The following is a 27,853-nucleotide window of genomic DNA, read 5'->3' on the forward strand; positions in this document are numbered from 1 at the left end:
AGAGTAATAAAAAACCAGTACTTTGCTACCTCAGTCAAAATTCTGTCACACAATTTCTGAGATAATTAAAAGAAACATTCAAATGCATATTAAGGGCTGGAACCCCACCAGTGAAATCTGTGAGTATTCCATACTCACTTCAGTGGGAGGATCAAGGTGTCAGATGAAAATATAGTACAGGTCAATGCTAACAGTAAAAAAATAACATGTGCCCTGTTATAGCAAGCCCTGCATTAATGAAAAGCAGTTTACTAAGCTAACAGGATTTAAGCTTCTGTTGTTTATATCTAGATTCACTAGTCAATTAATTATAAATCTGAACATAACAACAGAAAATATAAAATTCAATAGTGTGCTTCAGGACAATCATCTCAGCTAGATAATCAGAAAAAACTTCTTAATAAATTAGAATTCATCATGTTCACTAAAGAAACTATATGTCCCCATGCAATTTTAGTAATGAATATCTAGGCCAATAACCTAAGTAGGTTTGAAATATTTTTTTTTAAGTTTTCCTTCTACTATTTCAGGCAGTATTTTCTTTCACAAACATTCATTTCTTGAGAGATCCTCTAAAGCCCTTCAATAAAATTTTACTGTTTCTTTGTTACCAATTGTGGAACTATCTTGCTTGGCTGGTTTTTATATTGCTTTCAAAACAATTTGTCTGCTCTCTGCTCATTTATTCAAAATGCAGAATTACTAATAAGAAAAACTTAGAGAAAGGACCTTCTTTGTCCTTCAATTCTGCCCCAGGTTCTGTTGGTTAAATAGAAAGATTTTTTTCCTATTTTGGAAGGACAGCAAGGAAAAGTTAGAGAAATTCTTTGCACTAACAAAATCTTTGTTAGGTCCATGCAGCCAATTCCACTTTTATATGGTTTAAGTGTCAAGATTCAGAGCAGAATTAAAAGATCCATTGAAGATGGTAGAAAAATATTGTTCTAAGGTGTTTTCAGCTTCACATTGTCTTGGGAAAAGCTTCTGATATAATTCATCACAGATTTTTCCTGTAAATGTTTAGTACTAAAAATCCACAGCATATAATTATTTATGTGAATGTGCATTGAAGGTTACTGATTAAATTTACATGTAAATACACATAAAACTTCATGTAAACTAGCTAGCAAACAAAAACATTTATAGGTATTAAATCAGTAGAATAAATTTAGTCAAAGATTAATGAAACAAGAACCTACTCTCCCATTTTTTAATAATACAGAAAAATGTCAGTCTAGAAAAACACGGTTGTCTAAGATACTAAAACTACAGGTAACATGCAAAGCTACACAAAAATACAGTAACATTAATTTTCATTTCCTTTTTGCCTTTTTCTTCTTAAGGCACTGGGTTCCACTGCAGTACTAACAATGTGATGGACATGAAGTCACAGACACACATAAGGGACAAAGGGCCATTCAACAATAAGACAGAACAGGACAAAGGAAATGAGAACACAGATCAATCTTTTTAGAGCTTCACTTTGCCCACCTGCGCTACTAAGTGGCCAAATCAGAGTGATCACATGTAAAGAATGTAAGAATAAGTCAAGTAAGTATATAAGTAAATAAAATAATTCTGAAATCTAATGTACAGCTGCCAAACTGTCAATCTAACCTGATAAGAATGTATTTCATTTACATGCTCACAACTTTACATTGGATTCAATACAACTTCCACTTGAGCTTAAATTTTGAATTGATTATTCAACTAAGAGCTTGCACTGCCAATTCCGACATTCCAGCTACAAGAAGTCTAAATAATTGAGTGCCTCAGCACCACAATTTGGGTCAAAATTTGCTTTAAATTGTTAGGTTCATCTACATTCAGCTCAATCTAATGGGACTGCTTGGGGTCCTCTCCCATGGTTTAGGAGTCTAGCTGGGATTATCAGACAGCTTTTCAGTAGTGCCTGCACTTCTCTCATGTTTTATCTATCTGTAATGAGCTTTGATTGCTGCAAAGAAGCTGAAGCCAATAGGAAAGCTACCAGAGGTGGTGTCTGTCATGTGATAACCCATACAACTGTTTTACTTTAAAACTGTTTTGTTTTAAAACACACAGAGTAAAAACCAAGTGCCACTGCCATCAAAGGATTTGGCAATGATTTCAGTGGGACCAGGACTTCAAAATAAGTAATGGGCTTAACAGCTCCCAGTACACCAACAGCTCTTTCTGCCTGACATCACTGCTTAACACCACCACTGAGCTAAGAACACATGGAGGGCTGTAAGGGAGGCTTAGGAATGATGCCAGCACACAGGAAGAGAGCAGCAGTGAGGAGCAGTGTCCGGCATACGCACTTGTCCTGAGAGAATGGCATGCACAGGATGGTGTGGATGAAGATGGTGGTGAGGATGATGAAGGTGGTGAGGATGATGAGGTCTCATTTAAATCTTCTGGATTTATCCAGTAGGCACGACTGTCCCGATTACCTTTCTTACTAGTACTGCTGGCATCACACTGGAAAACGTCCTCACAGCTGTCACTTTGCAGGCGCTCCTTCTGGAGAAGTTTGTCCACTCGCTGTATGATACACTCCAGGCTTTTGTCGACATTCAACCAAACTTTCTCCTTAAAAGAAAACATTTCTTTCTCAGTTTAAAACCAAAAGAGACACTGGGTAACAAATCCCTTGGTGATATATTTCCTCCTGTGATTCTAGTCACAATTCCTTTGCAAAGTTTCCTCTGGGCTATTGTGGTTGTATGTGTGCACACAAATTATGGATATACAAATAATGTATACCAGGATGTCAACAATACATAGTGACATAACTTCTGTGGTAAACTCCAAAGTTGTTTTCTGTGTAAGCTTGCCAAACAATTTTAAGTTCGTCTTGCTGCACTATAATTCCAATCTCGAGCTGGCACCATTGTTTACTCTTGAAATTCATGTTTGACATAATAATTGTATACAATCACATATCTTTTTCTTCTCTGTAACTCAGTGAACAACAGATAAAATTACTGCATTATAGTAATGTCTAAATACCGAATTAGCTTTATTTATAGTATCTTATTACTGTGACTTTGACTGTAAGTCAAACCATGCCAAAATAATTACAATTAGCAAGGAGCCATTTCCAAAATGAATTGAATCTCTTTTAAAAATTGGTATTTCACAATATTAGTAATTGCTTTAATTAATCTTGACTATTTGTGAGATTTAGTTAACTTCCGTTTATTTAACACAATGACAGAATTTACACAGTCCAATTCTCATTTTGATTGGCAGTGTGAGAGGGAAAATCATTCAAATACTTTGTGCAAGCAGTTTTAAAATGCTATTCATAATCAAAACAGTGATCGACTGCAAGTTCTAAATGGTTACAGGAGAATTTCTGTAAGAGGAAGGCTAAATTGCATAGGTAACATCTAAAAAATTCACTTTATTTGGGAGAGTGCAAAAGCCCATTGTAGTATGTTCAGTTTTTCACTTTAAAAGCTATTTCTTCACCTTAAAAATGCTGTGCACCTACTGTAACAATTTCCACAGTTTAGGAGACCCAGAAATATTTATTAAAGCCTGCTTGTATTGCCAAGGAGTAACTGCCTGCAGGATAGAGACAACATCTTTGCTAGATGACCAATACCTCCTATATACTCCTCCTATGCATATCTAGTGAGCAGCTACAGAGCTTATTAAAAAAGAAAGTCCAAAGAACCAAGGATTCATCACTCCACTGTGCAAACATACCCATTCTTCTTCATGCCAGTCCACCTGCAGAGAAGATCGGCTGTTTCTTCCCGTCCATCTGGCCACAAGTGTATCTTGATCATTTCTTAGCATCACTTGTTCCCCTTCTCCAGAGGTTGGAGATGCTTTTGAAGCTATATAGTCTGGCCTTGCAGCATTCAGTCCATGTATTGAATTTGCCAACAACTTGCAGTCACAAACTGTGACAAGTTGCCGGGTCTAAAAAGCAATAAATTCCATGCTTTGAAAACTTTCCGTTATTCCATACACAATATCTATACCGTATTTTCTTTTAAGAAAGAATAAAAAAAGTAATGTTCTGTAAAATAAATTATTGCTTTAAGGTGCCTTTTGAATACCTTTACAGAATCACCTTAAAAAATAGTATAGGATCATCCCAAAACACAAATGATACATTTCCAAAGTTTGTACTACCATATTAGACTTGCAATTGTTGAAAATGTCACTAAGGAATGTGCAATTCATCTTTACTTGCATTTCAGCTTAGAACAAGGTACAGACATGAGCAGTGTTTTAGCACTGGAACAGGCTCCCCAGAGAAGTGGCCACAGCAGCAAGCCTGACAGAGTTCAAGAAGTGTTTGAACAATGCTCTCAGACACATGGTGTGAGTCTAGCGGTGCAGGATCAGAATGATCCAGGTTAGTCCCTTCCAACTCACTATATTCTATATTAAATGATTTTCATACCTCACACAGCAGTTGCCACACCAGGAAGATCAGGCTTCACCCCAATCATCCTGTCTAAAATCATAACAAGACTTAAGAGGAGAGTTGAAGGTATAACCCATTAATCAATGCAATTTGTTCCCTGTCTTATTTTGCTGTGTTGTATTAAATGATTTCTGTAAGCCATATGAATATGAAACTATGTGACCTATGTGTCTATTAAAAAAAATACAAACAAGACATTAATATGTTATTTGTTCACATAATCCAGTTGTAGGAAATCCCACAGTTATACACTGTACTAATTTAGAACGAGTATTATAATAAATAATACATTTACATGAGGTCCCATTATACAAAGTTATATGCATATCCCTTCCACTGGGACCATTTATAGCAAGTTGATTGGCCATTACTGCTGTTTAGAACCTTCAGATCTGCTTCAAGGATGGAAGAGGTCAGTAAAACTGTATTTGGGTTTTTTCTACCTGTAAGATTGTGTTCAGCTGTGGGTCCAGTCTGTTTTTTGTTATCATACATCAAGAAATAACTGGTTTACATCACCATAATTCAAGCAAAGGCTGTGTCACCATTATTCTTTAGTTCACCAGTGGAAAAATACAGAATTGTTTCATTAACCTTCACACAGTTACTGCTGCTTGACAGATGACTGAGAACATTAAAAAATCCCAGGTGGTTATGGAGAAAAGGATATAAAAGAAAGTGAAGAATGCACATTACTGCAATGTGACGAATGGAGGGAATCAGAGGACATTGCTCTCCACTGCACTTTCAAGAGGAGGTGAAGGCAAGAGTATCAAAAGTAAGAGACAATGTAAATAAAAACAGGAACTTCTAAAGGCTGATACAATTTTTTTTAAGGACTCCGCCTGTTACAACACACTACAGAAAAAGGTAAAACAAATGTTTCAAGAAAACCTCCTAAAGGTACAGACAGAAAAAAATCCACACTATGCTTCAGCAGAGAAATTAATTATTCTCCTACCTTATCTGCTAGGATGGCAAGTGTTCTTTCAAGGCCATTAGCTGATCTATCCTTGGCAGCTCTTGAGAGCCTTTCTGCATAGTAACTGACTTGCGTTTTCAGGGTGTTGATTTGTGCAATAATTTCCTTTGCTCTAACGATGTCCTGTGGGATGTATATTATAGACTGGGAACCTGTTGAAGTGCTGAAAAAGAAAGATTGATTTTAGGGGGGAAATTGATCTAAAGGTACACACATTACAGTGGCATGCTGGGGAATTAATGGCAGACAACAAAAAATTACCTAAACTAGTGATCAACAGTGAAAGTCCAGTGGGCAATTGCACAGCAGGAACATGATCCTAGAGACTTCTCTGCCTTTACTGAAAGTATTCAGATGCAGATTTACTAATCCCTAATACCATGGGGCTGTGGGCAGAGCTTGTATACCAGAGGACAGGTTTGCAGAGGAGAATATGGGTAACAGATTTTGCCATCAGATACAGAATCACTGTTTGCAGAGACATCTTGCTCCATTCTCCCTCTCCTTACAACACAGATACTTCAGTGAGGCCTTGTTTACAAAAATGTTTTATCATGTATCTACTAACATAATGAAAAGAAAATCTGTGCTTCTTCTACCAGAAATGCCACCCAGATCCATAATGCAAACATCTGTGGTATTAACAAAAAAGTCCTTCTGCTAGTATATAATTTCTTCTACTGCAGACCAGAATCAAGTTACACTAGCAAAAGCAATTTTATGATATGTAAAAAATCAACATGTATCTTCAGGCTAATACAAGGACACTGTTCTTTGTGTAGTTTATGTTAGCACACACTTAATATACTAAACTAGGCACAAACATATCTTTATATGGTGATAATGCAGCTACACTAAAACTGTTATCTCACAGTGGAGAACAGTTTGTGCCCTTTTAAGTTTAGATGTCTACAGAAGTTGCTTATCCAATCCAAGACAAATGTTCTACAACTGCTGGAGAAAGAATAGCACTTCCAAAGGGTAATTTGGTCCCAATGAAAGAGTCATTCACAAAAGCTTAGAAATTAACTTAGAAAATTACTCAAAGCTGAAGCTGTGCTCTTAGTTAATTATTTGGAACCAACTGACCACTACTCCCTTTGTCAAGCAAAATGCTGGGTTCTTCCTTCCCAGTAGGAAAGGTACCCAAAGACCAGGCATTTACATCATCTCCAGCTGTGCCAAGTGTGATACCCATTCATAACATGGCATCAAGCATGAGGAGACACCAATTGTGTATTATCTTAATTTTATTATTGTTGTTCAGTCATGAATGGCTTCAGCATAGTAACAGCACAGAAGAACCTACTGTTGGCACTGATCTCAGCACTGTTAAATGGAGACAGCCACCCTGAGAGCTTACATGGAGAGGAGTTTCTTTTTCAGGCAGTGACCACAGATCACGACCTCCAAGCAGTGTGAACTCCTCTGCTACCCTTAGAGCAATGCTGTTAATTTCTGCAGTGTATCTGTGAGGTAGGACATGAGGATTGTGTGGGGCACACTTCAAAATCATGCTACAATTCCAATTCTTGTCCCTTAGCAGATATTAAGGCAAGGGAGAAACCTAATGCCAGTGTCTGCCTGAACTCCATTAAAAAAGAAAGATGAGGGATTTGTTTTCACAGGATGTAACTCGGAAGCAATTCCTGAAAGAGTTTCCTTGTTTGTGCTCACCCTAGTGGGGCAGAGAACAACCACTCCCCAGTACTGCTGTGCCATACAGCAAATTAATCTCAGCTTTTAGGGCTTTCCCTATACTTGATTTGTGCTTTCTAGTGACAAGTGATCTTAGTGACAATTCCTCTGAGCAATTTCTTTCCATGACAGTGTGGTTAACATGCATAAAGACACAGTTGGCAGAAAAGGCCATGCAGCACACTGAGATTGGATTTAGAGTTATTACGTTTTTAATCATAAACATTTGCTAGGATGATTGAGGGGAAAAATTATGGTGTAAAGTTCACATATACTTACTTTCCAACCTGCAATTGCTTTTTCAAATGAACAGCTCTCATTGTATTATACCAGCAAACTGTAACACAGACTTATACTCTCAGTGAATTAGGGTTTCAACCTTAATAAGACTAATTTAGAGCAAAACTTCTTAATTTTTGAACCATCCAGTAATATCTGCTTTTGATAGCACTGAACACCACAAAATGAGGGAAAATATTATGTGAAAATGTTTAAATAAAGACATGGATTACAAAAATATACACCATGCCAAATCTGTCACATTAAGGTTTTATAATACATAAAATTATCCTAATTATCTTCCATCACTGGCAGAAAAGTTTCTCATTCCAGATAGTTTTCATTTGAAATAAAGGAAAATATTTAAAATCCTTGTGTTCTGATTTTCAGTTTTTTAACTTCTTATGATCAGAGAGAACCAGGAAGCTAGCTGTTCATTGCAAACAAACATTGCAGATGAAATGAAATTCATTCACACATCATGTTCTACAAAGCAGCTACAGTTACTTAGAGCACAGTTAGGGATACCATGATGCATGACATTAAAAAGCCCTGCACACTTTAAAACACATCAGATCTTTGCCAAAGAAAAGGAAAATAAAATAACCCATAGAACAGAAACCCTCTATAGAACTCTCAGAAACAGAAAACTCACCAACACTCCTCATAACTGCTACAAAAACAAAAAACCAAAATAAAATTAGCAGATTGTTAGCAAATACCAAAAGCAGAAACAAAACAAAGTATGACTGGGGAAGTAACTTATTTGAGTCATTTTTTCAATAAGGTGGGTACATGAACTTGTAAGCAAAAAACCACAGATTGCCAGATGACCATGAGTTGATCTGGGGAAATGCTGTGAATGCACCAAGCCCAGTTATGCCAATGACAGAAGAAGGAACTGAAAATGTAACAATGAAACCAAAGAGATGGATCTCAGTTCTACTATACTGGCTTTTTTGATAACATAGATGCAATTAAAATTAAAGTTGTTCTTCAAATGTTGAACCTGCACTTTTCACGGACCCAGAAGGAACAGTTCTGAAAAGCTTAGAGGAAAAGTACTGGATAGAAATTAAACTCTCCAATCAACTTAATTATTGATTGAGGAGAAAAAGAACAAATCCACGTGGGAAATCAGCTATTGCAGGAGTAAGAACCACTTCAGTGGCTATGCTGACAGAAGAAGGTTATTTCAAATAGCAATAGTGCTATCAAAAGAACAGAAAGGACGAGCTTGACATACCAGTGTTCAAGTTTACAGTTTCCTCTAGTCCTATCCTAGTGCACTCTGTCAGCCTGAATAATTACACTAGGTCTTTTTGCTCCAATCTTTTTATCAGTACATATCTGACTGTTCACAAGATGCTGCTATTCACTTCTCTACTGCCAAAATTAATTCTGCAGTTGATTCCCACGTCATTCCCTCCTCCTATCAGCTCCAAATCCCACTAATCCTTTCTTTAGAAGGCCCATTATCAAGGTCTTCATTTCCCTGACTACAATGACTCCTTGTCCTGCTGCTCTTGTGCCTTGAATGCTCCATACAATAGCAGAAGCAATGTAGATCCTGCAGCACTCTCCCTTCTCTGGAAGCTGGAGTGGGTGCCATGTTAGCAAATGTGACCTTCCCAGCTTCTGCACATTCCTCTAGCTCATATAGCCACATTCCTACAGAGGTCACTCAGCAGTGCCTCCAGATAGGACCATGGGGGTCAAGTATCCCATCTGTAGAGCAGAGGCCAAATTCAGAAGCCAAATCTGTGCATAAACCTTTAGGCAATGCAGGAAGGCCTCCAGAAATATTTTCAGAACTAAACCCACTTTGTCAACAAGGAATTTACCAATCAGACACAGCAGGTTCCTACTACAGAGGTCAGCAACAGAACCTTGAAGCTATGAGAGGGGTGAAAGTCACCGGAAAATAATGGGTTGATGCATGATGCAGTGCAGCTGAGGAGGTCCAGCAGACAAATGTTCTGACCCACAATTAGGCAGAACCCAAACCCAATACCTAAAATAGCTATATTAAATGAATCAACAAGTATTCAGAAAAATTAGTTTTCATAAAAAGACTCTTATAAAGACCCAATCAGTAAACAAATATAGTAATATAAGGAGGAAACTGTTTCCCCTCTCCTTCTTTGGAAAAAAACCGCACAGAAAAATCTGCAATACAAAATATCGTATAGTAGTACTATTGAATGAAATAAAAACAGAATGGAATGATTTTCCAAATAACTGAGCATGGACCAGGAGAAAAAGGCACAATAACTGCTGACACAATAGTATTTCTACTTACTGTTTCTTTGCCTCTTCAAATTTATGCAGCTTTTTCCGCAAGCCACCTGATTTAAAGCCTTGACAGTGAGCTGCTGGTGCTCCTATGGTGACTATGTCGTAGTTCTGATCTAGGATGGACAAAAAGGACTTACAAATGAAAACTTGTCATCTTTAACATAGACAAACAATTGTGTAAGTTCAAAAACTTTTCAGAAATTAATTTCTAGAAAACTTTGCCATGGTTTGAAGGACATGGAAAACTGAGTTGTTCTAGAGGCCCTGGAAATCCATCACTTTTTCAGGTGAAAGACCCATACATGAATGCAGGTCCTCTGTTTCTTAATCTAGAAGGCTGACAGTGAAAAAGAAGTCTTGAACACTGGTCTGTATATAAAGCTTGCCTTTACTGGAATCCCTCCCAAGGACACGTGAGACAAGTGTGTGTCCATGGTCATGGGGAATTATTGTTAAAAGAAGGGAAAACCCAGGTTATTTATGATGAAACAAGCTTGATGTGAAAAAACATGATTTTGCATAACCATATATGTTGGTTCTGTAGAAAAAGCACATAAGCTTAACAAGAAACAACAGTCAGAACCTTTTTTATTCTACTGCAATTCAAAATGTCTGGAAAGGACACAGCAGCTTAATCCAACCCCAGTTCAAAGGCTAACTTGTGCCATCTAGAGTTCATTTAACTCTAGACCTGTAGAACAGCAATAATTATACTTCCATGTCTTCTTTTGCAAAGAGATTTGGAATCTGAGAATAGAAGGTGCTATAAAAATGCCAAGTAGCACTACTACAGTAGTTTGTAGAAACTTGGCTATATGGTTGAGGATGGAAATAAAAAATTTGGACAGGAAAGTAACAAGTGAAGGCAGAGAAACTAATACCTGATCCTCCATCATCCTGGACTCTCATCCTCTGTATATGTAAATTTGTAGGAACGAATTCCAATTTTTTATCAGCTTTCAAGCTACTGGCTTTAAATGAAGGACCTGAGAAATGCAAGACAAAGTAAGCATAAACCCCTTCTCCTTGTGCTTATGCTAAAACATTTAAAAAGCTTCATTCATCATTTCTTATGTGCTGAAAGTAAAGCAGAGAAAATTAAAAAGAAAAAACAAAACAAAATCTTTCTGTTACTGTTCACACTGGTCCTCTACTTTCAGAGTAAGATAAAAGAACAAATAGGACGGACAAATATTCCCAGGTAATTAGTAAACTCACAATAAATATTAATAAAGAAATATATTAGCATTGTTTACTCATCATAAAACATTCTGGATTCCCAATTTCTGAGAAGCACTAACAATCTTGGTAGGGAAGAATCATGTTTTTATTAAAAAATATTAAAAAAAAAAATCACCTTTATACTGGTGCAGGTCAGTTAGATTTTCCTGGTAAGTTAAAATAATTGTTTGGTACTGTGTAACTATTTGTCGACGAAGGCTTTCCCAACAAGGAGACAGCTCTCCCAGTTCTTCTAGTTCACAAACCCTGGGGAAAAAAAGAAAGTGGGGAGGGAAGGAGAGGTGTTCATGTCCATAGTCCACTTGACCAAGAATGAGTTTCACATATTAATGGAGCACCATCCTCAGCTGACACGCTCTCAATTAACCGTGTCTGAGCTACTCACCAGACTGCAAAAGCTTCCAAACACACATCCCAAAGCACATCTCAGAGCACAGGATGAGCACTGCTCTGAGGTAAATTGCTTCCTCACAGGCAGAATACACTGTACTCCCCCCAGGAGCCTCGAGTGTTGTTCATGAGCTTCCCACCTTTCTGCAGGAGCTCTCAAACTATATGAGGATGGGTTAATGATGAATTGTCTTCATGTCAGGTGACTTGGGACAATGAGGACCTTTTAAGGACACTTTACTGAACTGTGGTGGCTCTTAACTAATTAAGAACTGTAAGAGAGGTTAGGTGAGACATTAGCACCTATCTGATGTTAGGTACAAAGAGTATATTCACTGATAAGGTATGTACACAACAGCTTGCAAGGCCTGGGAAAGCCTAAGAAGTGTAAGCACTAAGGGTTTGGAGAGACTGAAGAAGAGCCAACAAAACTTTCAGCTGAGATCCAGGATTTTGGGCACTCGGGGTAGAATAAAGGAGGACTGGACATCCCCAGATACAAACAGGAAAAGCCCTGGCTTTTCCCTTGTAATATGACTGCCAGGTTTTCAGTCCTACATGGCAATCCTGTGTTATATACTGTTCCCCAGCAGTGCTGCTGAGAAACTACTCAGTGTATTTCATGTCATGTTTGTATTACTGCCTTCTTGGATTAGGGTATAATTTGGAATAAAGGAAGAAGGGGAAAAAGTAAACAAGTCAACACCAGACACAAACCAACAGCACATTACCCTAGAAAAGGTAGAACAATCATCTGTCAAAGGATCCAGCAGTTCTTTTTGCAGTTCTCTCAATATCCCTAATTCCACAGTTTTAACCAATTGTCTATGTGTAATTGCATTTCACAGAGCAATTCCCACTCCACAGTACTTAGGATATTATAAAAAATAACTAAATTTCCAAGAAAAACATCAGCTTGATTTGCCAACAGGCAACAGCATAAAATATATTTATCAGTGACCTAGATAAAGACACTTCCATTTTCATCTTAAAACTTGCTTTCTGCATAAGATGCTATTATGATTACCTCATCAAACTCTCTGCTCAAAATCAGCCATGAATCTGAGCCCTGGTCTTCCCGAAGTAAATTAACAGCTTAACACTCCAAGTTTACTTGGAGCCAAGACAGCAAGGAATATGTGTGCCACAAATAATGAAGCAGTCAAAATACCACACTTCCCAGTTAGATGTTTCCTTTCAAAAGGCTCTGGCCCAGAAGAGTTTTACCTAAGAGACAGCAGTTGTGATTACCCAAGGACATTTTAAAAGTCACCAGGATGTGAAGACAGAAACAGCTGTGCTTGTGTAGCTGTCTGTCACTCCTCTGGGCTGCAGCACCGAGAATGGAGCACAATGTTGGGTCAAATCTGAGCGATTCATATACAAAATATGATTGTGTACATTAGTGAGGGTCACCTCAACTGAACAGAGACAAGGAAGCCTTTCTCAGTAATTACACAAAGGCCTATTTACCTTTCAGCCACACCACCCAGTGTACATGCATAAGGTCATATTAACAATCTGTTATTAATCTGTACCTGTTTACAACAGGCATCCACTGATCTCTGCATGATTTTAGCAAGAGCCTCTGAACAGTCACATTTCATGGCCAAGGCCTCAAACTTCACTGTCTACAGAAAGTCTTATAGAAAGACACATCTTTTTTGCTCATTCACCCTAAATTCTCTTTGATCTTCAAGTCCTTAACCTACATCCATCATACATGGATCGTTATGGATAAGCTTGCCAGCTTATTATTATGGTTGTACCTCATAATGAATAGGTGCTTTTAAATCTACTGTGAGGAAAGCTGTAGAGAAACAAAGATACAAAATAAAATAACAAAGAACTAAATGTGCAATGGCATACCCCTAGCCTGCTCCATCAAGCTCGTAGCAGGACAGCTGAACAAGATACAGCATTCCATTACTAGACTCTAAGTGCACATCACTAAAAACGTAACATCAGAAATGAAGTTCAGAAACTCAATTAGTTTCTCCACGCATTACAAAAAGTTTCTGCCATCTTCCTGTGAGAATTTATCATTTTCACAAAATATGAAAATACCTACAATGAATGGATTAACCCATGATTTTATTTCATAATATCCCAAGGAACTGAAATGCCCTAATATACAATAATGAGAGCACTATTTAGTTTTAATTAAAATCAGACTTAGTTAAGGTCTATAGGACTGGATTCAAACACAGACAAAACAAAAGCCCAATACTCAAAAACACAGCTAAAATTCTTTACCTTTCCAATCTTGGGCTTTATAAAGAATACATAAATCACTAGATTTGCAAACTACAGCCTACAAATGTAGGAAAGAAACACTCATAAAGGAGTATGTTGCCTGGAAGAGAGTTAATTGCCTCAAAAAGAAGCAAATTCAAAATAAACCTACAAAATGCTTAACAGATTTCCTTCTCCCTCCCACCTCCTAAAATCAGGCAATGTCATTACTGTACTACAGTGTTTCATTTTACTTGCCTTTATTCTGTTTTGTTTTCCAATCAAAACTACTCTTCTGACTCTCAAAGCCATTTCTTGTCTCATGGAGTAGTCAGTGCACTAACACAGTAATATTTATGCCTTTGTAACTCAATAACAGCCACATCACTGCTGTATTACTGCACACATAAACCATCCCAAAACTCACCTTGCTGCATCTTCTTCTAGAAGCAGCTTCACAAATTGTCTAGGGATGTGCAGTGACAGGATGCTCTCTGCCATCTGCTCCAAGATTCTCAAGTGGTTTCCATCAGTGGTTGGGAAACGATACATTCGGCAAATGGCACCACCAAACACTAAAGAATTAAAATCATATTATTTAAGCCTAGGGTTTGACTTAAAATTGTACAAAGTCTCTTCTTTTTTAAAGTAAATAGGTTCAGTTCACTAACATGCTGAAACACCCTGCTGTAAAGATCTGGTTTAACCAGGCATGAGTCTACCTTTTGCAAGAATGGCCATTCTGCAATGACCATTCTTCAAGTGTTTGCAGGAAAAGCCTCCACTCCAAATGACTTACTACACTGCTGAGGAAATAAAATTAAATACATATTCACCTTCTAAAATGCCTTTTTTTTTTTTTTGGTCAATGTACTGTGCATTTTCCTGTCATGCAATCATTTGCTGGAAAACTAACCTTTGTGAAAGATTCTTTTTTTTAAAGCCACTTGCTTTCCTTTGTCCTTTTCCTCACCTGGCAACAATTGCTTAGGAACAAACTATGAAATTGCATGGAAAATGTTATATTACAGTCAACTTAATGGCAAAAGTTTGCTTCTGCTGTTTTCACGAAACAGAATAGTGCATATGACAAAATGATTTATTCTGGTATGACCCTCAAAGGACTGCTCAATCAGCAGCCTTATTCCTATTCAAATGAAACATCTGCTGAAATGCCCTGGGGCCACAGGCACACAGGGAGAGATTAGCTTTTATTGATACCTAAAGCTTACTTGTTACAGCCCAGGGCAGCTTACCAGATTTCAGTAGTGCATCCTTCCGCAATGAAGCATATTTGGATCTGATTCCTAAGGATTCTGTTAAACTTTCATCAACTGGCAACACAGTCTGAACAAAATCAAAACCAAGAAAAAACAGAACTAGTAAAGAATGAAACCTCAGTGCCCAAGCAATATGCAGTGATGACCTGCCAGAGAGACCTGAAAGAAATATTCAACTCCACACATGCTTTAAATAAATATTTCAAATATTTTTACTGTGGACAAAAAATATTGCAGGCCGGAATAATGAATCTTAAGCATTCCTATTTACTTCTACTGCACAGCTCAAAATGCCACAAAATTTTTCATCCAGCCTTTCAACTACTTAGGCTAGCACAGCTCCAGAGTCCTTACAGATACTTCATCAATAGGCATGAGAAGATCTGGAGGATAAAAAGTGATTCTAATGCACACTATGAATATAATACACATATAAGTGTGCAATGATCACCAAGATACTCAAAACACAAGTTCTACAGAATTAAATATATGTGTAGGCTGAGAAAGTGCTGCAAACATCTGCTCTCAAACTATTATTTGGGTATCAGGAAAAAAAAATCCAATAGTCAAGTAACCTCTTCAGTTTTACTAAAATTTTGGGAATTCCCTAGCATCCTCATTATAGTTTTGCTTAATGGTACCTTCCAATTCACAAGGTGAAATTAAATACTGCATGTCTCTGAAACTGGTTATCCATGCATCAAGTGCACTAATGAACAGTACTAGAAGCCTCTTCCAATGAAGAATATGAATACTTGATGCTAAAGCTTAATAATTTTAAATTAATATTTTTTCCTAGACTTTTAACCCCACATATGAGCACCAAGAGCTCTGCAAAACTCAAAATGGCTTCATCACCATTGGACTGCTTCTTACAGTACTTTGAAAATGTAAAGCACTTTTAAATATCAAGATGGATAGGAACATTGATGGCAGATATCAACCTAGTTTATTTCAATGCTGGCAATAAATCTGCATTCTTCTGAATTTGGTACAATGCTCATACTCACCCTTCCATTAATTGTATCAGGTGACCTTGTCACTGGAGGCCTTTGGTCTGATTTTTCCTCCATCTGCCATCCAATAACTGTGATGTTACCAACACGGTCACTTTCAGCCGACCTGCAACAAATACTCTGCGTTGAGATTTTTTTGGAGGAGGACCTGTTCATCAACAAGGAAACACTTATAAAAGGCTATTAATCTTCAAACCTAAAGAACATCTTAAATAGAAAGCTTTTCAACTTCATTTGGAATAATTTTACAATGGGTTATTCCAACAGGAGAACAATGCCCTTATTCTGTAAGGATGCTGTACAGAATTGAAGGCAGCCCAGGCAGTGCTCTGTGCTCAGCTTATACATTTGAGGGTAACATGACAATGAGAAGGAATGTATTTATTCACACATTTTGATAATCAGAATATACTTGATATCAAAACAAGGGAGTTTAATGAAGTCTATTTTCAACTTGGTCATTAAATATGAGGTTTTCATCACATCTTAAGCGTGTTTTGAAGAATTAACACTTATAAGAAGGAAACTATTACAAACCTTAGTGTTATGTGCAACCTGTGGTACTTCTCCTGAAGAAGATCCTTTACAGTGAACGTCCCAGAACCCAACAAATACATCTGAAAGAAGATGAGTTCCAGAACTGTGTTTACCTTTAGAGTGAGCAAAGACTTTGACTACAGTACTGAAGCGCAAAATACAATTATAATGCATGAAAGTCCAAGAGCAAAACCATAACTAAATATGCCATATATAACTAATTTAAATATCTTAAGATCTAATATATTTGATAATTTATGAAAGTTTTTCTTCTGCTGGAGGATAATATGCATTTTTGTTTCTCTAGGATATAGGTGGAGATACCTCAGTATATATGAGCTTAGGTCAAGCAACTCAGGAAGACTGAAAGCAATGACTGAACGACTGAACAGGGCTCAGGCTGTATCCTTGACCCAAATTTGTCTCCTCCTGAAACACTTACTTCCTCTGGAGGTATTCATTTTTCCCTAGAGCTTCCCCATGAAGCACTGAGAGAGGGACAGCTCTGCTGCCCCTGAGGAATCCATGGAAGAGCAAACAAATGGGGCCTGAAGCAGTATTCTGGACAACAGTCTGAGAATAAATGGCCTGTATTGCCCTCAGATCCAAGTAGCAACATGGGACGCTGACACTCAAAATTTTTCGAGTAAATGAACAAACCTTATCCCTGAACAAAATCTAATGTATCAGGGCAGGGTGATTCCTGGAATTTAGGCACTCTGTTCCAAAGGACAGGTTCATTATGGCATTTTGGCAAAGGCTAGAAGCCTCAGTTAGGGATGTTGGATCCTATTCATTATCGAGTTCACTAAAGATGTCCACAATGTAAGAGCACAAGGGACAGGACTTTTTAAATTTAAAACCATGGTTTCCAAACCTGCTACAGACAAGCCTCATTTGAGAAAACTGGCAATGCTTCTCATTCTGCCAAGCCGGTCTCATTTGCTCCTCCTTTCCCTACCCATCTTGTTTTCTGTATGATCAGAGCTGCTATCCCTTTGTTTTCTCAGAAATTATATATAATTTTATCTCTTTGCCTATCATTTCCTTGCTCCACACTGATTGGGCAGGCAACAGAATAAAGAACACTTACTGTTCCCTGAGATCTATCTTTGACGTCATACACCGAGAGTTTGATTTGTGTCATTTGATTGATAAGAGAGTCTTGGAAAAAGGCAATGCTGCTTAGAAAGATAGGATTACTTGTTCCCTGTAATCATAAACAAAAAGCCAAAAGTTAATATAAGGTGATAATTGTTAGGGAAGAAATTATTCCTGTGGTAGCTTTGATTTCAAATCTAATCTAGAAGTACCTCAGCACTTACCTCAATAATTTCTGTCTGTGCATGCTTTGTCCAGAATGCCTGGGGAGGAGTAGTTACACTCACTGCTACAAAACTATTTGGTTTTCGATCTAGCGATGGAGTTAGCAGCTCACTGCAAGCTTTAGGTATGCAAAAATAAATAAATTTAGATTCAGGATCTATTTCATATTGCTGTAAGACTACATTTTTATAAAACCACATTATATACCGTGAGCAATCAAAACACAAAGGGCTTAATATTCATTCTATCACCACACTATAAAAGCAGACATCACCCACCTTTGTGCATGCACACTGTAAACATGCAATCAGCTCAGTCCAAGCTCTAGAGCTGCAATTTAAACTTGTTCTTTTCTAATACATGCCTATCCACCCTCTGGCAAGCTCATTCTAACAGCCCACATGCATAGGTTTTCCCCTGGGAGTCTCATGAGCATGGCTGCATTTGATCTGGAGTCACGCTCCATTAAGCCCATTATCAAATGGCATTTGCCCAGGGACAACCAGCAGAAGCGCCTGAACATTGATCAAGCTGAGGAAAACCAGCTTGTAATCGTAAGATGACAGCAATTTATTTCCTCTAACATGTTACTGTGAGTTTAACTGCTAGGAAAGGATTATGGTGAGTAGGAAACAACTTCCAAAAATTTCAACGAGTGAACTCTACCAAATTACATTAAACTTCAGAGCCAAATTCTATCTAGCTAGATACAGGTAACTACAGTGTGGTACAACCCTGCTTCAGCTACATGCAAGAAGTTAATTCTGAAATTTAGCTAAATAGCTTTGTAATTCTAGATATTTTTAATTTATCTGAAAATAATTGAAGTACCTTATTCAGCTCTGAGAATGCTTGTTAAGATTATTATTTATAACACAATTACACAAAACTGAGAAAATTTTCTAATTTTTCATTAGCACACTGTAAAGACTGTAACCTTCCAAATACTATTCCACTATCAATCCAAGAAAACCATCCTGCAGTTGAAAATGTGGACTGAATTTTCATGAAGAAAATATTTTTCACTTATTGTTCAAGCGAGGTGAGTCAATGCTCAAGCTTCATGTCCAAATTTAACCATCTCAGAGTTCAAGCCACTTCTGCATCTTGGACTATCACATGACAGCAAAGGCCCCAGAAAAGAAGTCATGTGTAATTCTCAATTCTTTGAAAACATTCTGCCCTAAAATGGTGTTTCCAGTAAATCTTCAGTTTGCTTGAAGACCCGAACTGCTGATTTACTGACAGTGAAGGCAGTTTCACTACATCTTCATATAAACAAAGTAAACATTTAATAATAATAATAACAATAATAATAATAATAATGACATAGTAAAATTTTTAAATTGTATAAGACTGAGGTTTTAGTTACAGACTTTTAGAAACTTCACAAAATGAAACTGCTGACTGCTTATCAAAAGATACTGTACAGGCAGCACGAAAACTGTACCACATCTCCATAAAAATCAGAGGAAAGTTGCAAACCTTACTATATGAAATGCACTTCAGAATCAACACTTACAAAATCCCACACACATTCAACAGCATGAATTATCAAAACTAGCATAAAAATCACTAAGCCTACCTAAACTGAACTCTAAAATCGGCTCATCTGGATCCTGAATGTTTCCTGTAAATCAGAAAAATTAACACAAGATTAGCCAACTCACACCACTGCCATATGAATTCTTTCCTGAAGTTGCAATCACACAGAGAAAGAAATTCTATTTTATACAAAAAATATTTTTCTTTAATTCAGTGAGCCATGACTGGTATCTAAAACATTTATCTGGTAATCTTTGGTATCTAATAATTATTTGGAAAATCTGGGAAGATCTCAGTTTATGAAACATTAAAATATGTAAAACTATGTGAGGTTATATGCAATATGGGAATATTAAATGCCTAATCTCAATAGAAAACAACAGGATTAAAGCCTAAGTCAGTATTAACTCCAAATTATTAAATCTGTGGTAGTTAATAGGACAAAATTTAAAAGTACCCGTCACTCTCACTAATGAAAGAAAGCCTCTGAGGGTTAGAATCCTAATTTAATAACCATAAAAGACAAAGGAGACAAGCCTCAGCTCCCTGAACTCTCTTGAAAATTTTATGCAATGTCAAAAAAGGGAGTTGCCAAGACTCTTCCTAGGCTGTGACATTATTTTGTCTCCCCTTTGCTTATTTTTGAATGATAAACATAACAACACAAAATCTAACAATTTTTAAATCCCTCTCTGATTTTAATATTTTGTCTATTTTAAAAGTAGCAAATTCAAGATTTCTGGAAATTTTATCTTAATTCCTTTATCTCATTACCTCCAGATAACCAGATAGATCTAAATCTTCGAGCAATTAAAAGAAAAAAGCCAACATTAGTACAAGGCAGATAATGAATGGAGCAGCAACAGAGCAATAGCTGACAGGAAGGTACAAACCTGTTAGAGAAAGGCCAACCATGTCAGAGGTGACATCAATGGTGGAGGCCCTCTGCACAGTGCGCGATTTGGCACCATGGCGGGGGCTGTGTTCTCTTGCTGTCATTTTCTCATGAAGAGCCCTTCTTTTCTTGCTGCTTGGCTTCACCGATGTTTGTCTCCCAGAGTAGCAGAGTGCAGCACGTTATCTCCAACTGCTACTCCTCTAACATTGCTGTGCTAAGCAAAAGGGAAAACAAAGACATACCCCAAAATTTTAAGCCACCATCAGGTACTGATCTTTTCAACAGCAGCAAACCTACTGCCATAAAATCATCTCAGGTCATTAAAATAAAATGCTCAAGGCAGATCTAAATGCACAGTAACTCCATTTGCATGAGCTGTACATCTGTAGCATTTTACAGCAAATTGTTGAAAACTGGACCACATGCAAGAAAGTTTTTCTGTCAGAGAATGGGGCTTGAGAGAGACATGTTAACAGACCAGCTGCTCTTCTCTTTTGACTAAGTTATTAAACCATCCTTAATGAAGTTTCCTGGTTTCTAATCCCTGGGGAGCACAAGTAAATTTGTCAGAGGGGCCTCTGTCTGCAGAGGAAGCACTAGGGATAAGGACAAAGGGACAAAAGGTTGGTGGAGGGCATAACAAAAGGGCAGGAAATGTTGTCAGTGTCAGCACACTGTGTTGTTCTAGGCTCTACTGCTATGAGAAAGGGATAATGAAAACTAGAAATAAAGCTTACTAGGCCAGAGAGAGGTTGAAATTCTGGGATGGTGGTGGAAAGAAAAAGCAAAAAGGGATGCCTGCTGATGTGGCAGATGGCAGCATCTGTGCTTTTCCTCCACCCTACACTATTTTGGACTACACACATCCATGACAGTCCTTCCACTCACAATGTCTATGAAATGAAAAATTACAGTAGGAAAGAAAGCCTACAGAAAATTTGGTCATGATTTTAAATGTGAATGTTCCTTCAATCAACTGTGCTAGCACTGCAGTTAGGAAACTTTTGCATTTGTTTCATACTCTTATGACAAATTCCATTTATTTAGCAAGTGAGAAGTAAAATCTGATAAACCTGAAAAGCACTAATAGAGTAACTAACACCTTCCCAGCAGCCTCTCGTTCATTCTACAAAATATTTGAACCACACTGCAAAATGGGAGCATATTTATTTTCCTTTTAGGTTGATTGACCTAACAATGATCCAGATGCATTCTAATTAAATAAAGCACCTAGCTTACATTTTGTTCTAAAACACCACTTTGAATCTGTCTGAAGGTCTCCAAAGGAACATTCAACCTGCTTAACTTAAGTCTCTGAATTTAATCAGTCAGCATCTCCCTCTGGAGGATTTCAAAAGAAACTTCTTCTCTCCACAGGGTACTCAAGCTTCTTCTTAACTGTCACTGCTTCACTGGACATCAAAAAATTCAAATGCAAGTTAAGCATGTAAGACAACTGAGCTGAACGCTGCTCTGGCCATCTATATCAGCTTAGGAATTAGATTTTAAATGAAGAGCTTATTCTAGGGAGGAAGGAATTTGGGCTGTGTCTACAAGATAGACCAGTCTGTTGCCACTCACAACTAAGAATTTGATGCAAGTCAGGTTTATATAATAGGGAAAAAAAGCAAATTCTTGAATGGGAGAAGCAGAAATTGAGATCTCTGAACATCCCGTCCCCAAAGCTCTGAAACTCAGTGACAGCATACAAAACAACACTCTGCCTATAGATATAATTTCTGACAGCCAAAAATTAAAGCAGGCAGTTTTCCAATTCATATTGAATAGTTGAGGTCGGATAAATTCTGGAGTTTATCTAATTCAACCCCCCTGCTCAAAGAAAGCTTCTCAGGACTGTGTCCAGTTGGTTTTGGACAAGAATGTACTTCTCTAGCCAACCTGGTTGTTCCATGTCTTGAGCTTTTTACACAGTAAAAAGCTTTTTTGTATTTATTAATGTTTAAGTGGCTAGTGAATAACCAACCTTTTCCAAATAGTACTGAATGTCCTAATATTTACTCAAATAAAACTGCCATCAAAATTCTTTGACAGTTTCCAAGGCTTTCCATTCTCCTATTTTTTCCCTTCTTTCAGCAATAGGCTTTCCTTGGTTTGTTCTCTATAAAATGTGATGCTTAACAGTCTGTAAGTCTATTAAACCTGTCTCATGAGAAGACCTACAAAATGTATTTGCAGAGATTTACACGGGATGCCATGGTCCCTTCCCCCAAAATCTATAAATAACACATTAGAAAATAACTAACATGTTCACCAAGGTACAGGTCAGACAGCAATTAGGTTCAAGAGCCTGACTGATTTTCAGCTAAAATCTCTGCAATTCCTGACATCCTTAACAAGGGTCAATCCTTGATAAATTAGAAGAAGGTCAGGTATCTAATTTGTTTTGAGGCTATTTCTATTTAAATATTACTGAGCATAATAATTTTCCAAGGCTCTCTAAGACCTCAACTGTTCATTTAAATTGCAATATTAATTTATCATCTAATGATACATATTTATATTACTTACAATGATCATACTTACAGAAGGCTCTTTTCCTCATGTGGGGAGGGATTTTGTACATCATAATATCAGTTAAACCCACATCTAAAAAAATTAACAAAATAATCATCATAAGTTCACAGTCTTTTTATACTGCATAAATCACAAACAATGGGCATGTACTCTTCTCAGATGAACTGTAAATTTAACTTCTGATTACCAGTGCTCACAATAAAGTTTACTGAAAATAGAAAAACTGTGTGATTTTCTACTGGATCTCACCCAGCATTAGTCATGGCAATACCCAGAGAGAGTAGGAGCACAAAAAAATAAGCTTATGCTGAAAAGGACTGACTTCAGGTCAGCATTTGGTGAGTGGGTAGAACAGCTGTAAGAAGCATACATTAACGTTTACCAATAGGCTTGGAGCTATTAAGAAAAAGGAATGTGTATGATATGTTGAGTATAAGACAGCATTTTTTACTATGCTTGCTTGTCTACAGCTAAACTTTCAAAACGTTGTTTGGAAGAGTTATTACTGCTACTGTCATGAGAAAAGATCCTGTGTCAAAACACAGAAGTTCAAAAGATCAGGATGTAGGTCTCTTACTCCTTTGGGTGAAAATACTACGTGAGGAAGGCTTCTACAAACAGCTGGCAATGCACATACAGTAAAAACAAATTATTTTTAAGATTACTATAGGTCAAATCAAGGTTTATATTTGATAATGCTGCCATCTCATTCAAGTACATTTACATTATAAGGCTATGTCTTTTCAGACGTCCCATTTATCCCATATTACAGTAAAAGAAATTGGGAATTCCAGTTTCTTGATTTAATCACCAGCCCTACATGAGCTCTTATCACTTACAGAAAGATTTTATCTCACCTAAAGAACACAGGAGGCAGGTGTCTGATCTCAACTCACCACTCAGGTTCTCTGTATAGTCAGTGGTGAGACACAGGCACTTCCAGAGAACAAGGTAGGTGGGATGAGTCAGCCCATGGAGATACCTCTCTCTAATTATAAAAATTATTTAAATGACTCACTTAGTCCTGATGCTGCAGCTGGGCAAACTGGATCCCTCCTACAGCTGTGCTAGCTCAGACAGGGGTGAGTTCCCTTTACTCAATGCATAGCCAAACAGCAGGTGCTCTGATCCCTCTCTTGAATGACAATTGTTAGAACAATTACAACCTTATGATCATGTTTTTGATAAAAACCAACGGAAAAAAAAACCCCATTCTTACCAAATGAAAGGCAGCATTAAGAGATCACATAGTTGACTTAGAGGGTGCCTATCCTTAAATGGAGAGTATCCAAAGACTGATACCACTCAAGTAGACAGCAATTCCAAAGGCTGATGTAATTTGTGTCAAGGCAACCTCTCCTAAAGATGGCGTGATTTATCTACACACAGCATTTGGCTTTGCCCTTACTAAGATGGCAGACAGAGGATGTTGGCAAGCTGTGGAGTTTTGCACTTCATGAAGCATTGCTGCAAGCCCAGTTTTCAACAGAAACATGAGAAGCTGTTGTTGATCTCCAGTATTGGTAAAGGCCACATGAACAGTGCAGAAAAGGCTTCTGAACAAGCCTCCCTTCTGTTATATGAATATTTATTTGGCACTATATTAGCGCAAAAGTGTGTGACCTGAAGAAAAGGTCTTCATCTGATGCCACCCTGCTCAGCTATGTGACCTTGTGTCTTCTGGGACTGAAATTTTGGGATGTTTGGTCTCACTCTGCTTGCAAGATCTCCAGCAAAAACGATGCTCATCTCAGCCCCAGAATAAACCCCCGATGATTAGGTTGTACAACTACAAACTAATATTCTCCTCATCTCACCAATTGTTTTGGCAAAGTGCTTTGGTCTGCTCCCTTCTTGAAAAAAAAAATCTCCTACCAAATTACCCCTTGAAATAAATGTGTGAGGTGAGATGAAACTTTATTTTAGTCTAACATCTACTTTTTTGACACTTCTTACACAACTGCAGGAAACTGCAGGAAAACATCAATAAGCAGGAGAAAGAGGATACTCCAATTACTGACTGAATCAAAGTCTACTTTGAGACCATACTTTTATACAATCATAGTGCTCTATGCTTATGGCATTTGATCAGGTAAAGAGGCATACCAAAGCAAAAAATGCAACAGCAGTGGAAGGCTGAATGTTACTGATATATCTACATGAAGAGAATAACAGACATAAAGGGACAGTGTGACACTTTTCTTAATGCTTTAAAAAAAACCCAAACAACGGGTGTAATCCTACCAAAGGTTTACCATCATCTCCAAGACAGCGTGAAAAAGTAGCTGTGGGTTACTTACTGAATTGCAATTAGAGTCTCAAGGCCCTCCAGACCATTCCCTGAACCTCACCAATTAGCATCCTGAAAAATTCATTCTGAAACATCAAGAGGGCTCCTTCAGCCAACTGCATGCTTTAAATAATGCCTTCATAAATAGTTTCTCTAATTGAAAATGTTTTAAGAATACACAAAATCATGAAAGTGAGTATCGCCTGAAACAGTATTTTGGATCTGCAGCATGGCCTGGTTTCCAACTAACATTCTATTAACCATATCAATATGGGAAAAATAATGGAAAGGAAGAAATGCCTGATTATGTTATGAATATATCGCCTTCTGTGTAAGAGCATCATCTCTATTATAAATAATAAAACACTCCTTGCATGCTAGTTATTTATTACCTCCAACAATAGAAAACCCTGGTAGTGAAAGATTTGATGTTGCCTCAGACCCAATCTTCCAGGAATTCCAGCAACCCACCTCCAACAGCTGTTTCAAAGATCATGCAAGGAACTTAATTAACCATGCAAGGATTTGAGGTGAAAGTCTGAGTCAACCCTATCACTCATGGCTGCAGAGGCAGCCCAAGAGCAGAGCATCAGCTCAAAGGACAGCAGCTCCCAGTTAAACCCTGCTAAGACCTTCTCCAATTAAGAGCTATTTTCTTTACAGTCTGACATGCACTTCACTCTCCTGTCTCATTTAATGAGACACCGAATGTCCTGAATCTTGCACAGATCAAAACAGGAAAAGTCAAAGCCGTGAATTTGGCACCTTTAGTCAGATCCTTCCAGCCAAACTCAGAGAGGCAGCAACACAGAACATGTCAACTGCAGATCCATAGGTTGACAAGAGTTTCAGTCCATTCATTCCATGATCTAGGCCTTGGGAAGGCAAAAAATGCAAGTGGTGCCAGCATCCAATATGAAACTTTGCCTCCCACTGACATTACTTCCCCACAAAGACACACGGCAGGTGCCAATTTGTCAGCTCCACAAAGAGCCTGTATCTCCCCCTCTCAATCTTCTTCTTAAGTCTACCTTCCCCTCATAATCTGGTCAAATGTCCTCCTCTCCCACACACCAGAACCTTGATTAGCAAAGGTAAAAATATTAGGTTTGGCCTGAAGAATCTTCTTGTCACTCTCTGAAGCTCCCCTGAGGCTTCTAAGTGAGTAACCACAGCAAGAATGGGGAAAAGTCTTCCACAAGAAAATGAAATCAAGACAAGGTATAACAAATGTATTCGTACAATGTGGAAAACCCCAAATGCAACCTTTCAGTGATATTTAGATAAAAGGACATTTCAGCACCAGAAAGTGGCTTGCTTTCTTTTTGCTTTCCTGTCCACAGATCCCACTTAGTTGCCGATAAGTTTGTATGCCACAAAATTTCTTCTTGATTCTTCCCCACTATGAACTTCAGCAAACTCAAATAATCTAAACCCCCAATTTTACCTCTTTAATATATCTGAGTACTTTTAACAGGAAATTGCAATTTAGGCCACTTAGTTATCTGTGTAAATTAAAACTATTTGTCTATATTCACAACAGTAACACAATTAGCATTCTTCTTAACGAGACATTGTTTTAATTTCGCTTGTCATTCGTAGTATTTTTATTCCTTTAGTGCTTCTAGGAGCACAAAAATACACACATCCAGAGGCGGAAGTGAGCATTTGCAACATACATGTCTGTTAGCTAAAAAGGAAAAAGCACAGCTCTGTTTCACCTTGCAGAACAGTATTTAGCAAGTTGAACATACCCCAATGCCATGGAAAATGCATGAGTTTTGCTGCAGTGAAGTTTGAAGTCCAACCCTCTCAGCCTCCTCTGTGACTTTACCAGCAGAAACTGAAACAGCTTACAAATGGTCTTTAACCCCAAATTAACCTTTACCCAGTTCACAAGAAATGTGCTGTGCTTTAATTTGTGGTAAAGTTTCCTGTGCACAGGATGACTTCTCTCCCCATGACCGAGGTTCTCCCACTGCCTACACTGACATGGAGAAGCCCATGAGAACAGGGGACATGTTTTCTGTTGAGGAGTTTGGACTGGAAACACTTCTCTGAATTTGATTGTCCTTTCAACACCCTCCCAACACCTGCCTCTCCTAGAGCAGTCTTTCATCATAACCAAGAAGCTAACAATGCAGAAACACACTACTCTGGTTGGAAAAAACAAAGAACTTAACTCCTTCTCTGAGCTCCTCCTGCTGCAATAAAGAGTGAGGTATTGGGAAAAAACCCAATGAAACAAAACCAACCAACCAACCAACCAACCAGCCAACCAACCAAACCCACAAAAAACTCCAAGCACCCCCCAAAACAGAAAAAAAAAGAAAAAAAACCCCAACCCTACCAACCCTAAAAGACACAAATAAACAACCAAAACCAAACCAACCAACAAACAAACAAAAAACCCAAAACAAACAAACAAAAAAACCCAACAAACACAAACCACCAAAAACTTAAAAACCACCAAAAAATCCAAATCCCAACACTTTATGACCTGAAATGGAGAACACATAACATTTCCTGAAGATTTCATACTGCTGTTGATTACACATCAATGGCATTAACATATTCTTGCTCATACAGGCAAGAATAGGGGGACCACAGACAAGACAGAGGGATAAAAGCACTGAAACGAGATCTCTAATCAGAAGTTTTGGTCAAGTTTGGATTACAACAAAATGTCTAGGGAACTACCTGATCTACCTGCCTCTAATATTCATCCACTCCACAGACTAACATAGCACTAATTAATGTATACTGGTCAAAACAAGCCAAGAATCACAGTGTACTGATAGCACTGTCCTCTATGAGTGTGATACAATCTGACAACCTGCTCTGAAATCACTGAGCTTCTCCTGGGCAAC

General features: G+C 37.8%; 1 protein-coding gene across 37 annotated transcripts in view; it reads right to left on the reverse strand.

The window, feature by feature from the left end:
- INPP4A (inositol polyphosphate-4-phosphatase type I A) overlaps positions 1 to 27,853 on the reverse strand; it is a 111,831-nt gene that overhangs the window by 25,044 nt on the left and 58,934 nt on the right. For 8 of the 37 annotated variants that reach the window (XM_088160004.1, XM_088160002.1, XM_088159983.1 and 5 more), the window contains 16 exons: positions 22,703 to 22,765; positions 20,154 to 20,367; positions 19,301 to 19,345; positions 17,715 to 17,833; positions 17,483 to 17,599; positions 16,390 to 16,469; positions 15,847 to 16,000; positions 14,813 to 14,903; positions 13,984 to 14,131; positions 11,047 to 11,177; positions 10,571 to 10,675; positions 9,694 to 9,802; positions 8,047 to 8,064; positions 5,394 to 5,577; positions 3,700 to 3,918; positions 2,436 to 2,574 (listed from right to left, as the gene is read on the reverse strand). In XM_088160004.1, the coding sequence (XP_088016130.1) occupies positions 2,436 to 2,574; positions 3,700 to 3,918; positions 5,394 to 5,577; positions 8,047 to 8,064; positions 9,694 to 9,802; positions 10,571 to 10,675; positions 11,047 to 11,177; positions 13,984 to 14,131; positions 14,813 to 14,903; positions 15,847 to 16,000; positions 16,390 to 16,469; positions 17,483 to 17,599; positions 17,715 to 17,833; positions 19,301 to 19,345; positions 20,154 to 20,259 (1,765 nt within the window). In that variant the 5' untranslated portion in view covers positions 20,260 to 20,367; positions 22,703 to 22,765. Of the gene's footprint in view, positions 1 to 2,435; positions 2,575 to 3,699; positions 3,919 to 5,393; positions 5,578 to 8,046; positions 8,065 to 9,693; positions 9,803 to 10,570; positions 10,676 to 11,046; positions 11,178 to 13,983; positions 14,132 to 14,812; positions 14,904 to 15,846; positions 16,001 to 16,389; positions 16,470 to 17,482; positions 17,600 to 17,714; positions 17,834 to 19,300; positions 19,346 to 20,153; positions 20,373 to 22,702; positions 22,766 to 27,853 lie in introns of all 37 variants that reach the window. The other 29 variants (XM_088160012.1, XM_088159996.1, XM_088159998.1 and 26 more) reach the window with 7 other exon arrangements.

The sequence above is a fragment of the Sturnus vulgaris genome, chromosome 2 (assembly GCF_052056855.1).
Source record: "Sturnus vulgaris isolate bStuVul1 chromosome 2, bStuVul1.hap1, whole genome shotgun sequence".
Lineage (NCBI taxonomy): Eukaryota > Metazoa > Chordata > Aves > Passeriformes > Sturnidae > Sturnus > Sturnus vulgaris.